At 36.7% G+C, this 15,000-nt stretch overlaps 1 protein-coding gene across 1 annotated transcript in view; it reads right to left on the minus strand.

The window, feature by feature from the left end:
* si:dkey-65j6.2 (uncharacterized protein KIAA1755) overlaps positions 1 to 15,000 on the minus strand; it is a 196,759-nt gene that overhangs the window by 152,944 nt on the left and 28,815 nt on the right. The window contains exons 7-15 of the mRNA XM_056449287.1: positions 13,410 to 13,496; positions 13,202 to 13,318; positions 11,197 to 11,295; positions 10,967 to 11,118; positions 10,597 to 10,735; positions 8,973 to 9,095; positions 6,662 to 6,853; positions 4,050 to 4,356; positions 3,541 to 3,958 (exon numbers count right to left, since the gene is read on the minus strand). Coding sequence (XP_056305262.1) covers positions 3,541 to 3,958; positions 4,050 to 4,356; positions 6,662 to 6,853; positions 8,973 to 9,095; positions 10,597 to 10,735; positions 10,967 to 11,118; positions 11,197 to 11,295; positions 13,202 to 13,318; positions 13,410 to 13,496 — 1,634 coding nt within the window. The remainder of the gene's footprint in view (positions 1 to 3,540; positions 3,959 to 4,049; positions 4,357 to 6,661; positions 6,854 to 8,972; positions 9,096 to 10,596; positions 10,736 to 10,966; positions 11,119 to 11,196; positions 11,296 to 13,201; positions 13,319 to 13,409; positions 13,497 to 15,000) is intronic.

Consider the following 15,000-nt stretch of genomic DNA (forward strand, 5'->3'; position numbering starts at 1 on the left):
CCTGCACTTCTGTGATACACCATTAATGTTGAAAAGTACACAGAGATTTTGGAGCACAACATGCTGCCTTGTTTTCCAGAGACACCTATGCATATTTCAACAAGACACAAATTATAGTCCTGGCTGCAGAGAAAGAGGATACAGGTACTTGACTGGCCTGGCTGCAGTTCTGACCTGTCTCCAATAGAGAATCTGTGGCGCATTTTGAAGCGCATCGTGACGAAGACCTCATACTGTTGCCCACCTAAAGACTTGCTGGCAAAAAGACTAAATTACACCTGAAACACTTCATCACTTGGTGTCTTCAGTCCCTAAATGTCTTTTAGGTGTTGTGAAAAGGAATGGCAACATTACAAAGCGGTAAATGCTTTACTGATCCAACTTTTTTCAAAATGTGTTGCAAGAACCAAAATTGGTATACAGTATGTGTTTATTATTATAAAGAAAAAAAACCTAACAATAATATGATGAGGAATACATTAAATAATATTTGTTGGATTGTCGCAACTAGCTTGCATGGTTCGGGACCTATAGAGCTGCGCATCGTTGGATTTGCTCTTCAGTGTTTGGACTCTCAGTAGTGATTATTAAACCACACTGAACTGAGCTGAACTGAACTGAATTTAAACACTACAAACTGAACTACACTGTTCCTATTTACTGTGACCTTTTATGTGAAGCTGCTTTGACACAATCTACATTGTATAAGCGCTATACAAATAAAGGGGAATTGAATTGAATTGAATTGTCTGCAGTGAAATACAAGTCAAAGTAAATTTACAAACCACTACTTTCTTTTTTTTTTGTGTTTTCCATACTGTCCCAACCATTTTTGATTTGGATTGTAGATTTAATATGATTATGGTAGGAAATTTACAATGTCTTCATTAAACAGGATCTTTGCTTCATATTCTAATGATTTTGGCATATAATAAAAACCTACAAATATAACCCATACAGTGTATTTTCAGATCCTGCAAAAATGTACAGTACATATACAGCATTTTAGGATTGGTTTTGTGCTCCAGGGTTACATTAGCTCTTTTTACCGTACCTTTACCTTTCCCACATCAGTGAAAGCTTTTGGACAGAGGGAAAAACATAGCACATGAAAAATATTGAGATTTGTTTTGTTTACTATTTAACACCAGTTTTTAAATATTTGGAGTTAGGAGGTTTTTTTTTTATTATAACATTTTTTTTTATTGTAGAAAAAACACTTGAAATTTAGCATGAAAATACACTTTTTTTTTACATTTTAACTCTTCTCCCCTCCCTCCCCGAAAGCATCCAGATTCAGTTGAACAGGTAAATGTATTGTTATACATGGGCTAAGGCAAAGAAAAACATATACTGTATTCCACATACAAACATACACGGTAACACTTTATAACAACTACACACTATAAATCATTTATTAAGCATTAGCAAATAGTGAATTCATTATCTATTAAGCATTAACTCTACATTAATAAACGTTAGTAAGCAGTTTATAACTGCAGCTACAAATGCTGTATTCTTGACTTACAAACATATTTATAATGTGCTTAATACTTGTACTTTCCTACTTTGTTAATGATTTATTTTTCATTACTAAATTAACTATCGCATTATTTACAAACCATTTGTGGGTAAAGTAGTTGAGGGTTTTTAGGATCATTCAGAATGAGTTGGTAAATGATTAATAAACTATTCAAATCAACATTTACATATCTTATTATTCAGGCATATATTAAGGGTTAATATGTATGTTAATAAATGCTTTATTAACTCAACTTCATCTAGTTTTGTGACCTAATCTAAAGTGAGGACTATTTATGCTTTATAAACCCCTTATAAATGACAATTAAAGGCTCAGTTAAATTCTAAACAGGAAAAATGACATTATTCATTCCTTTTCATTTAAAGAGACACTAATAAAACTGTACTTCAAATGAAAAATAAATCTCTGCAACCTTTTCTAAAATAAAATAACTGTAGAGTTTAAACATTGCATCTTATTAAATTGTTAAATTATTATATTGTTGTTGTTTTATCCAGTTTTATGTCGTATTTAGACACTCCTGTTATTCAGCAATGTTTAAACTTTACAGTAATTTTATTTTTTAGAAAAGATTGCAAAGATTATTGTTCATTTGCTTCTGAGCCTTTAATAGTCATTTATAAGGGGTTTATAAAGCATGAATAGTCCTCACTTTAGATTAAAACTGCATGAAGCTGAGTTAATAAAGCATTTATTAACATATTATTAAACTATTAGTATATGCCTGAATAATAAGATATGTAAATGTTGATTTCAATAGTTTAATAGTCATTTACTAACTCATTCTGAATTATTCTAAAAACCGTCAACTACTTTTAAATACAAATGGTTTGTAAATACTGAAATACTTAATTTAGTAATGAAAAATAAATCATTAACTAAGTATGAAAATACAAGTATTAAGCACATTATATAGGTGCTTATAAGTCAAGTATTCAGCATTTGTAACTGCAGTTATAAACTGCTCACTAACGTTTATTAATGTAGAGTTAATGCTTAACAGATAATGAATTCACTAGATGCTAATGCTTAGTAAATGATTCATAGTGTGTAGTTATTATAAAGTGTTACCCAATACACATATGCACATATCAATCAATTAACTAATAGCGTGAGAGGTATTTGCTTGTGCCATTGTATAGTTATGATCCAAAAATTGTATAAACAGATCCCAAATTTTATGGTACTCCTTTATTTGCCCTTTATACTGTAGGCGATTCTTTCCAGTGCAATGTAATGTCAAATCTTTCAGCCAGTGATCAATCGATGGACTTTCTATGTTCTTCCAATAGAGTGCTATCAAACGCCTTGCAATAACAAGACACATATCAATCGTTTTAGTTTTATAACCTGGTAATGACAAACTAACTGGGAATAAACCCAACGCACATATTTCAGGTGTAACTGGAATTGGTTTGAAAATAATTGAGGAGATTAATGTTATTAGGTTTTGCCAGAAAATCTTAATCACCTCACATTCCCAGATACAATGAAAGAATGTTCCCTTGTTTTTGGCATTTGAAACATATATCTGGGATGTTTGGGTTAATTTTGTTTAGTTTTTCAGGTGTGATATAGGTGCGCATTGCCCAGTTATATTAGATCATTTTAAATCTAGTATTAATTGACAAGTTCTGGGCTTTAACACATATTTGGCTCCATTTTAAATCTGTCAGGTCATATAGGTTGTTTCTTTTAAAGAAGGACCGACAGACCTGCTTTAAGTTACTGATTACCGCAAATGACAGATAAATGACATTGTCCCACCTTAAATGACTGATACTTTTGGGTTGTGCAGTTTAATTCACAGAATTTTTACCAAGCATGTTGTATACTGCAAATTCCCAAACTTTCTTGGTCACATCCATAACGCATGTTTATTTTCCTCATTTAAAATCTGAAAAATGTGTACAGATACGACTGCGTGGTACAGTATGTTGTTTTGGTAAATAAATATAAATGTGATGTTTCAATATAATGTAACTCCTATAACTCACATGCTTCTGCTCGGGCTTTCAGGCATGTCTGCAGTATTTTCTCCTTCATTTCTCCAGGCGTCTCCGTGTGTGTCGTGTGTCTGAGAGCTGAAGCTGTTGTGCCGCTGGATGGGCTCAGTGATGTGCAGCTCCGAGCGCCGGCTGCTGCTTCTGTTCACTGTGTTCTGCCAAGGGAACCACTGACAACCAATGGGAGCCCCAGAAACTGCCCTCTGCTCTGGAGCCGCTCTCCTGCTGCTGCTTCTGCCTCTCTGACTGCAGTCTGCCAGGGTTTCTTTGGTGGTCGCTGTGTTTTTGGAGTCTCGTCTGGGTTTGGATCTGAAGTTGAAGCAGGTGACGGTGTTGTGGATGCTGTCTCTGGATCGATTCGCTCGTGTTTCTGATTCAGGCACACACTCGCGCTCTTCTTCTGCTAGTGCTGGGTGATATGACCGACGTTTTAATTTCATGATAAACATGTACAATTGAAGTCTAAATTATTCACCCTCTTGTGAATTTTTTTTTCTCACCTGTAGCGGTCTCCGTACAGTCAGTGTGATGTCCATGGTGTGTCTGATCTCCCTCCAGCAGCATCAGCCTCTCTTCCAGCATCCTCCGCACCTCCTCACACTTCACCCAGGCGGCGTCCCACACCCGCAGAGCCTTGGAGCTGCTCAGTGAACAGGCCTGTGTACGGACATCCTGCAGGAGCTCTGGAGGAAACTCATCCAGCCTCTGCAGGTGAGCGTGGAGTCGAGCCCAGTGCTGCTCATCTGCAGGACAGCAGAGTGACTCCTGCTCCAAACACAGCCTGCAGTCGCCTGCCACGGCTGAAGCCTGAACACAAACACTCATCAGGGGCGGCTAACAGAAGTTACACATATTTATTTTTTTGGGGGGCACAATAGGTGTGTCCTAAATTTAGTAAAGTTAGTAAAGTAAGTTAAGTAACTAAGATAAGGGAATTAAGTAGGTTACGTAAGGCAAGTAAAGTAAGTTAAGTAAGATAAATAAAGTAAGTAAAGTAAGGTAACTAAGGTAATTACGGTAAGTTAGGGCAAGTAAAGTAAGGTAAGTTAAAGTAAGCAAAGTAGGGTAAGTTAAGCAAGTAAAGTAACAGGTAAGTGAAGTAAGTTAAGGCAAGCAAAGTAAGGTAACTAAGGTAAGTAAAATAAGTTAAATAAATAAGGTAACTATGGTCAGCTAAGTAAGGTAAATAAAGTAAGTTAAATTAAGGCAAATAACTAAGGTAAGTTATGTAAGGTTAGTAAAGTAAGTTAAGGCAAGGAAAGTAACAAATGTAAGTTAAATAAGAAAGGAAATTAAGTAAGGTAAGTAAAGCAAGGTAAGCAAAGTAAGGTAAGTTAAGCAAGTAGTGTAAGTTAAGAAAGAAAGTAAAAAAAGTAAGGTAAGTTAAGCAAGTAAGGTAAAGTAACTAAGGTAAGTAAAGTAAGTTAGTTAAGGCAAGTAAGGTGGTAGGTAAGTAAAGTAAGAAAGTTAAGGCAAGTAAAGTAAGATGAGTAAAGTTAAGTAAGGTAAGTTAAGCCAGTAAAGTGAGGTAAGTAAATTAGTTAAGGCAAGTAAGGTAACAAGTAAGTAAAGTAAGTTAAGGCAAGTAAAGTAAGGTGACTAAGGTAAGCTAAGTAAGGTAAATAAAGTAAGTAAATTAAGTAAGTAAGGTAAGTTATGTAAGGTTAGTAAAGTAAGTTAGGGCAAGTAAAGTAACTAAGGTAAGTTAAATAAGTAGGGTAAGTAAGGCAAGTAAAGGTAACTAAGGTAATTAAGGTAAGTTAAGGCAAGTAAGTTAAGGCAAGTAACTAAGGTAAGTTAAGTAAGGTTAGTAAAGTAAGTTAAGACAAGTAAAGTAAGGTAACTAAGGTAATTAAGGCAAGTTAGGGTAAGTTAAGTAAATTAAGTAAGGTAAGCAAAGTAATGTAAGCAAAGTAATTTGTTAAGAAAAAGTAAAAAAGTAAGGCAAGTTAAGCAAGTAAAGTAAGGTAACTAAGGTAAGTTAAGGCAAGTAAGGTAACAGGTAAGTAAAGTAAGAAAGTTAAGGCAAGTAAAGTAAGGTAACTAAGGTGAGTAAAGTAAGTTAAGTAAATAAGTTAAGTAAGGTAAGCAAGTAAAGTACGGTAAATAAGGTAAGTAAAGTAACTAAGGTAAGTTAAGTAAAGTAAGTTAAGGCAAATAAAGTAACTAAGGTAAGGAAAGGAAGTAAAGTAAGTAAGTAAGTTAAGGCAAGTAAAGTAAGTAACGTAATTAAAATAAAGGTAAATAAAGAAAGTAAATTAAGAACGTGAAGTAAGGAGTTAATGAATGTAAGTTACTGTAAGTAAACTAAGGTATGTTAAGTAATTAACGTAAGTAAAGTAAAATTAAGTAAGGTAAGTTAAACAAAGTAAATTAAGTAAGGTAGGTAAGTTAAGTAAATAGGTACGGTAAGTAAAGTAGAATGTATTTATATAGCACCTTTAACAGACAAGAAGTCACTAAGTCCTTTATAGTAAAAGAAAATGTTTATCAAAACAGGTTAAATTCCAATTACAAATTACTCCAAACGTAAAACCAGCTCAACATACTGTTGATCAAACACTTGTCCAAAAAGAAGTCTTTAAATGTTTTTTAAAGTTCAACTGAGCCCAGAGTTCTCAGTGCTCAGTGCATTTATAGCATATGCATATAAAATCCACTAGGTGGCAGCATGATTATCATTATTTCTTTTATTATCTGAGTTTGACTAACTGAAGCTCTTTGGTTTGAAGCCTTAACCTGGAAGTGACTTTTTTTATCCATTTTTTCCATATATTTTTCAACATAGCATTTGAAATAACAGTTAGCATGTTTTATAAGCTTCTTGTTTATGCAAACAAAATTAAAATCAAATCTATGATGTGAATATTAAAGCCATTATGTTGCTAACAAGTAATTAAGATCCGCAACAACTACAAGCATGTGTGTTTTCATGCTTGAATAAGACAACTATTGTAGTTTTATTTATTTATATAACATAAATTGGCTTTAATGGAATTTATATGTTTGCGTAAGATTTTAATTGAAATAACTGTGAATTTTAAACCGATGTGGCTGCCGAATCTTCATTTTTGTGTACTATAACTGAAATGAGTATATCTGCATGCCATACCCTCTCACAGACGTGGCAGATGTAGACCATCATCGCCAGCTCTTCACAGCAGCGCTCTGCACGAGACACGAAATCAGACACGCTAGACTTAAACATGGACACCATTCTGTGAAACACCTCTGTCTCGGGATAGTTTGGGCCCTGAATGCGCTCCGCATCCGACACCAGCATCATCGCCTGGTGCTTCCGCTCCTGTTTCCACCAAAAAAAACATTACAAGAACTATTTTAAAAGACTTTTAACATGGCAAGAGATGATCAGATGATGTTTAATGTTTAAAGTCACTAAGAAATGAGTACATGCTGCATACAGTTGAAGGCAAAATTATTAGCGAATTTCCTTTTCAAATGTTTCCCGAATGATGTTGAACAGATTCAGGAATTTGCAGTATTTCCTATGCCATTTTCTCTTCTGAAGAAAGTCTTATTTGTTTTATTTCAGCTTGAATAAAAGCTTTTTATAGAATAAAATTAAGGTCCATATTATTTTGTCTCCAGAACAAACCACTGTTATACAATGACCTGCCTAATTACCCTAATTAACCTAGTTAAGTCTTTAATTGTCACTTTAAGCTGAATACTAGTATCTTGAAGAATATCTACTCAAATATTGTTTACTGTCATCATGGTAAAGAGAAAAGAATTCAGTTATTAGAAATGAGTTATTAAAACTATTACGTTTATACATGTGTTAAAGAAAATCTCTCCATTAAACAGAAATTGGGAATAAAATATAGAGGGGGCTAATAATTCAGGAGGGCTAAAGGCTGATTTATGCTTCTGCGTCAAGCGCACACGTATGCTACGGTGCGGCCTACGCGTGAACGCATAGCCGTCGCTGACTCGCACCTCTCAAAAAATGTAACTACACGTCGCAATGATGCGTAGCACAAGCTCTGATTGGTCGGATTGGTAGCGCTGATGAGTGTGGGCGGGACTGAGAGCCCTGCGAGACCGATGGAGCGATTGATTAAAGGGGGGGGGGGGGGGGGGTAAAAGAATTTATCTTTTTACCCGCTAAGATAAATTCAAAACCACTGTTCCTGCCTTAAAATGAGCGAGTTTGAGCCACTTGAACATTAAGGAAACGTTCAGTAAAAAACAAAACAGCAGCGAAGAAACTCAACACAGAGGAACATAAACACCTCACTGCCAACTAGCGTTTTGGAAGTGTTACTGCAGACAGTGTTGCCATATTGGGCGATTTTTAATTTAGTTTTGCGGGTAAAAAAGGACCCCCGAACTGATCGTGAGTTCCAGATGACTGGGTGGGTCATTTAGCATTTCAGCAGTTTTTGGATAGTTTTTGGGCTGGAATCAGTCAGCTACATCTGGCAACAATGATTGCAGAGAAACAGAAACGGCGCGCAGAAGTATGAATGCACAGCTACGCGCGTTGCATGCGCCGTGGGTCACGCCGATCACTTGACGCAGAAGTATAAACCAGGCTTAATAATTCAAACTTCAACTATATTCACTGTTCATGATTATGCAAAAATTATTTGTGAACATAACCTTTTGTGTTGTGGTTCAATCCGGTGTTCCCCAGGGATCAGTATTGGGCTCTTATTTTTTACTATTGATATTTTAGCACCTACCACCATTTATATCACACAAACTTGGTCCTATTTCTTTCAGCGTAACTTCTCCATCTTCAACAACTTGTAATGTAATGTGTATTTATATAGCGCATTTATTGTGTATGGCCACACACCCAAAGCGCTTCACAATCATGAGGTGTGGTCTCTCCCTTTTCTGATTGGTGTTGACCAGCATGGGGGTGAGATCAATCTGTCACCTGCATTTTCATGTTGACTGTAAAGTTTTCAAGTCACTTCTACAGCAGTTTTTTTGGACTTGCTTGTTCTGCATTGCAGTTGAACGAGCCCTGTTTTTCTGATCGCAGGCAGTTTGTTTTTTATGTTGGCTTTACTGTCAAGTCAGTTTTGGTTCTGTATTGCAGGTTGGTGTTGTTTAATCTGGTGTTCCCCAGAGATCAGTATTGGGCTCATTTATTTTTCACCATTTATATTTAAAAATAACATCTCCATCTTTAACAACTTCACTTTTCTGATTGGTGTTCACTTGCATGGGGGCAGGATCAAACTGTCACTCACATGAGGCCCACCAATAGTAAACCCCAACCATCCTTTTCCCAGTGGACAAAATTAAGCTCCGCCTGCATTTGTTCACATTCCAAACAATAATTTCTACATGTCCCAGTAGAAAACACAAAGACTTTCATGCTGACTTTAACATATTCAAGTCACTTCTGCAGCAGTGCACTGCAAATGTTCTTCATTTTTACTTACGTTTGCTTCAGAGAGAAAAGCTTTAAATGTCTGCAGGGTTTGTTGTATTTGTTCACTGGATTCATCCACTGATTCAGCCTGCAGGAGCTGCGTTTCTCCTTCTGTGTCGAACCATTCCTTTATCTACAGTAAAGATCAAGGTACACAAGTCAGTAAAGACACTTATAATCTTAGAAAAACATCAACAATAATAATAAATTAACATCTATCTACACTCAGCAGCCACTTTATTGGGTACAATTTACTAGTACCGGGTTGGACCCCCTTTTGCCTTTAGAACTGCCTTAATCCTTTGTGGCGTAGATTCAACAAGATACTGGAAATATTCCTCTGAGATTTTGCTCCATATTGACATGATAGCATCACACTGTTGCTGCAGATTTGTTGGCTGCACATCCATGATGTGAATATCCCATTCCACCCCTCCCAAAGGTGCTCTATTGGATTAAGTTCTGGTGACTGTGGAGGTCATTTGAGTACAGTGAACTCATTGTCATGTTCAAGAAACCAGTCTGAGGTGATTCACGCTTTATGACATGGGGCGTTATCCTGCTGGAAGTAGCCATCAGAAGATGGGTACACTGTGGTCATGAAGGGATAGACATGGTCAGCAACAATACTCAGGTTGGCTGTGGCGTTCACACAATGCTCAATTGGTACTAATGAGCCCAAAGTGTGCCAAGAAAATATCCCCCACACCATTACACCACCACCAGCAGCCTGAACCGTTGGTACAAGGCAGAATGGATCCATGCTTTCATGTTGTTGACGCCAAATTCTGACTTGCAGGCAACGTTTCTCCAATCTTCTATTGTCCAGTTTTGGTGAGCCTGTGTGAATTGTTGCCTCAGTTTCCTGTTCCTAGTTGACAAAAGTGGCACCTGCTGTGGTCTTCTGCTGCTGTAGACAAAACTGCCGCTCACTGGATATTTCCTCTTTTTCAGACCATTCTCTGTAAACCCTAGAGATGGTTGTGCGTGAAAATCCCAGTAGATCAGCAGTTTCTGAAATACTCAGACCAGCCTGTCTGGCACCAACAACCATACAACATTCAAAGTCACTTAAATCAACTTTTTCTTCCCCATTCTGATGCTCAGTTTGAACTGCAGCAGATCGTCTTGACCATGTCTACATGCCTAAATGCATTGAGTTGCTGCCATGTGATTGGCTAGCTAGATATATGCTTTAACGAGCAGTTGGACAGGTGTACCTTATAAAGTGGCCAGTGAGTGTGATAGAAACAAATTACTCCATACTGCAATAATAATGCTGAAATTCCAGCGTTTGATAATAACAATTAATTAATTAAAATGTTTAATAAGAATAAACGACATTTTACATTATATTCACAACAGAAATTAAATTGCAATAATATTTTCCAATATTTTTACTATATTTTAATCATGTAAATGCAGTTTTGGTGGAACTCTTTTAATTTTGTTTTGTCTTCAATCCTTTGTCTGGCAAAGAACCATATAAGGCATCTTTACAGTGATGCTTACAAAATGTTTCTTCATGGATGTTAACACACCAGGTTTATTTTCCAATGAATATTTCAGTGTCATTTAAGAAGATTAAAGTCAGACTATATTTGAATGTTTTAATCATGTTTGTGTGTTTATACCTGTGCAAACCTGGCCTCCATGTGTCGCAGCTGCAACAGGAAGTCCAGGTGCTGCAGGGACATGTTGGACTTTCTGGCCAGAACGTGCACCTGCTCCTCCATGCCGTTGTACAGATGAGTGACCGTATCGATCACCTCACTGTGAAGAAAATTGCACATCATTTACCACAAGGTGAGTGAAAAATAGGCTATATTTAAATGCTATAGGACTTGTAGTGTCACTGGAGTCGTGATGATAACAAATCTCTAAAATATAGTCTCTAAATAAGCAACAATAACCCGGATTTCACATCAACAGTAGGCCAGTGGTTAAACAGTAGTTAAAAGTACTCGAATTTCAGACATGTGTGCTTCAAATGTGTATATTCACCGGCTTTGTTCGCAGTGTGGTGACCTTATGTCAGTTTCTCGCCTCAGCCGTGCCAGCATAGCTCCGCCTCCTCTCTGCAGCTCGACCAATCTGGCGTCTTCCAGCACATTCTTCATTAGAGCCGCCTGCTCCTTAATGCACTGCTGCACATCCTGATTTCACAGTCAGATCATTCATTATCTTCAGGTAAGCACAGCATGGGTTTATTTGTTTGACAGGTGTTTCATTACCTGCACTGTGTCGATTTTATGAACACCTTCTAGTTTCTTAATAGCTCCTGATAGAAGAGCGGATGCATCTTGCAGATCAGAGACAAATGGATACAGTTTCTGTAACATGAAGTTAAGCATGTTATTGATATATTTATCAATAGTTATACTTGTACACATACATAATATATTTATTTAATTATATTCAAAACAACTTTCTATTATCTAATAGTATTTGTGTGTATATATATTTTTTTCTCTTTTATTATTGTTATTATTATTTTTGTTTTATATAGCCAATTATTAATGTTATTTATTAAACTGTTTATAAAATAATAATAGATTTCTTTCTTTAATATTGCTTAATTATTCTTTTAGAATTTATATATTTTATATATAATAAATGGTAATATAAAATATTTACAAATATGGCAAAATATAATACAATTATGTTTATATTAAAATAAATTAAATATTACTATATGAAGTGTTCATCGGAAAAAAAAACTAGTTTTTGCAAGTGTACTGAAAATGACTAAAACTGCTGTTGAATTGATTTTCATCATTTTTTTCTTTACAATTGTGCTCTTCTGTTTACATATTTGTGTAGTTTTAAAATATTACATTATTATTATTATTATTATTATTATTATTACTATTATTAATAGTTGTTGTAGAAGCAGTAGTAGGTCGTAGTAGTCGTCGTCATTGTAGAAATAGTAGTCGTAGTCATCGTAATAGTGGCTGGTATCATTATCGTATTTGTAGTAGTAGTTGACGTAGTGTTAGTAGTAGGTCGACGTAGTAGTAGTAGCAGTAGCCGTTGTTGTTGTAGTAGTGGTCATCGAAGTAGTGGTTGTCGTTGTAGTTGTAGGTCGTAGTAGTAGGCTGTAGCAGTAGTAGGTCATAGAAGGTTGTAGTAGTAGTCGTCGTAGCAGTAGTAGTGGTCGTAGTAGGTTGTAGCAGTTGTAGTAGGCTGTAGCAGTAGTAGTCCACGTAGTTGTAGTAGTAGGAGGCTGTAATAGTAGGTTGTAGTAGCATTCGTAGTATTCATAGTAGTATTAGGTTGTAGTAGTCTTTGTGGGTCGTAGTAGTAGTAGGTTGTAGAAGGTAAAAGCAGTAGAAGTAGGTCATAGTAGGTTGTAGTAGTATTCGTAGTAGTAGTAGGTTGTTGTAGTCTTTGTGGGTCTTAGTAGTAGTAGGTTGTAGTAGCAGTAATAGATGTAATAGTAGGTCGTAGTAGTAGGTCATAGTAGGTTGTTGTAGTAGTAGGTTTTAGCAGCAGTAGTAGTAGTCGTCGTAGTAGTAGGTTGTAGCAGTAATAGTAGTCGTAGTAGGTTATAGTAGTAAGCAGTAGTAGTAGTAGTAGGCTGTAGCAGTAGTAGTCCACGTAGTCATAGTAGTAATAGTAGGTAGTAGTAGTAGGTCGTAGTAGTATTCGCAGTATTCGTGGTATTCGTAGTAGTATTAGGTTGTAGTAGTAGGTTGTAGTAGTATTCGTAGTAGTAGTAGGTTGTAGTAGTCTTTGTGGGTCTTAGTAGGTCGTAGTAGTAATCGTCATAGTAGTGGTCATAGTAGTAGTAGTCGTTGAAGTAGTAGTTAGCAGTAACTGCATATACTGATGTCATGTAACTTACAGCAATTACTTACCTCTCTGTATGAGGCACTGTATACTCGTATAAGGATAGTTACAATGAGCTGGTCTGTAACCCCCCCCCCCCCCCCCCCCCCCCCCCCCCCCCTACCACCACCACCGCCACCACCAACCCACCTAGCATCCACCCTTAATCTCATCTACCATGCATTATATCCCATAAAGTTATAAATACATATTTTTTATACTCTGTTATTTGCACTTCTGGTAAGATGCTATCAGCATTTCATTAGCATGTACTACACTTCATACTATACACAATGACAATAAAGTTGAATCTAATTTAAGCAGTAGTAATAGAAGCAGTAGTACTATTATTAAGTTTGTACTCTATTAGTAATTCAAGTATTTAACAGATGACAAGTACTGTACCTGATGGATTTGTATCCAGTCCCAGTGGCTGTACAGTAATGAGCCGTGTAGAGCCGCTGTCAGCTGACTGACCTCCACCAGTTTATACAGAGCCTTATAGGACGTCACAGTTTCCACCTGTACACAGGGTTTAGAGAATCAAAGTCTGTCTGAGAAACACTGAAGCCTGATATATATATATAATAACAGGAAAAAGCATATTTCTGACCGTAACTCCAGGCCTCTTCTCATGACTGTGGCTGCTGTCTTTATTGACCAGAAGCACAACACAGTGAACCGCACCAGGATCCTGTTCCTGCACACAACAATCAACATCTACTGCCTGAATATTCAGTTCAGTTTCAACTACAGTTTGATGAATACATATAAATAAAAATAAATACAAGTTTATATAAAAAATCTGAATATGATGTGCCTTTCCAGAGGCTTTGTGACTATTTAGTCACCAATATTAGTACTTATAGATGGTATGATTTCCCCTTTTTCCTCTTTTTTCCTTACCTCCACCTATCGATTTATTGATTTTTAAGGAGTACTATAATTTCGTTATTAATATTTTGCGCTTAAAGGTGCTTGTATTTGCCAAATACTTAGTTAACCTATTTGCTACTATTGATTATGATTTGATTTTATAGTACACTGTAAAAAAAAAAATCTGTAATTTTATGGTTTATTTCCGGCAGCTGGGGTAATTTTCTGCAATTCAACCTGGTTTTTTACAGTAAATTTATGTAATTTTTTTTACATATTTTTATTTTATTACCAGCCGTTATTTTACGTTTTTTTCAGCTGCCGGAAATAAACCAACCCAGGCTCATTCTGAAAACGTAGTTCCATGGACGTTTCTGGAGACCGCGAAATACGTCCTGGGAGGTACGTATTTGTGCAGTTTTTGTTTTCGCGAATCCGCGAGAGGCCGCTGTACACGCTTTTTCGCATCTCAAATGTCTCTCGCGACCGCCGTTCGCAAGCGCCGTTTCGCAAGCGACATTCTCGCATAAACCCACAAGAGGCCGCTGTCGAACGACCGTCCATCCGACTGGCTGAATGATTGACTGGGCAACCGGCCAATCGGCCGACCCTCCCTCCTCTTCCTTCCCTAAACCCAAGCAGTTTTGCCGATTGACCCACCCGCCCGCTTACTTCCCTAAACCCAACCAACAATTTACTAAAAAAAGTTTACCGTGCAGAAAAAGAAAAGCCCTCATCTGATTTTTACCACATTTTCACATTTTACCACATTCTCACCCTGTTATGAACTCGTTCACTTTATTTTTTGGATTTTATTTTTGTTTTACCTGATTTCTGGAACTGCTCTTCCCCGGACTCGAACCCGGTCGTCGTCGTGGTGGTCAGCTCCTCTCTGCGTTTCAAGTCTGCCGACGTACAAAACGAGCTAACCGGACAAACTGGTTGCGGCGGGAAAGCCCTCCACACGGAGGTAAGCGGTCAGCCGGCAAGCGGGAAATGGAACAGCATCACACCGCCCCGTAGTGTTTGGTTAAAAAGCAAAATGCAGCCATACGTACCTACGGCTACATCATTCGCAGTCTCCAGAAATGTCCGTGGGACTACGTTTTCAGAATGAGCTTGGGTTGAATTAAACCGTAAAATTACGGATTTGTACATTGTACATTTGGACTATAACCCATAATGCACGTTCGTTGTAAAACTTGCCTCTGATTATGTCTTTGAAATCATATTCATTTTGATAGCTTTAAATAAATATCACAAAGTCTAAATATTTTTTTGGTGAACTGAACAATTTAAGTATAATCTACAAACGTGGCAAGTTAAAT

The sequence above is a fragment of the Danio aesculapii genome, chromosome 23 (assembly GCF_903798145.1).
Source record: "Danio aesculapii chromosome 23, fDanAes4.1, whole genome shotgun sequence".
Classification (NCBI taxonomy): Eukaryota; Metazoa; Chordata; class Actinopteri; order Cypriniformes; family Danionidae; genus Danio; species Danio aesculapii.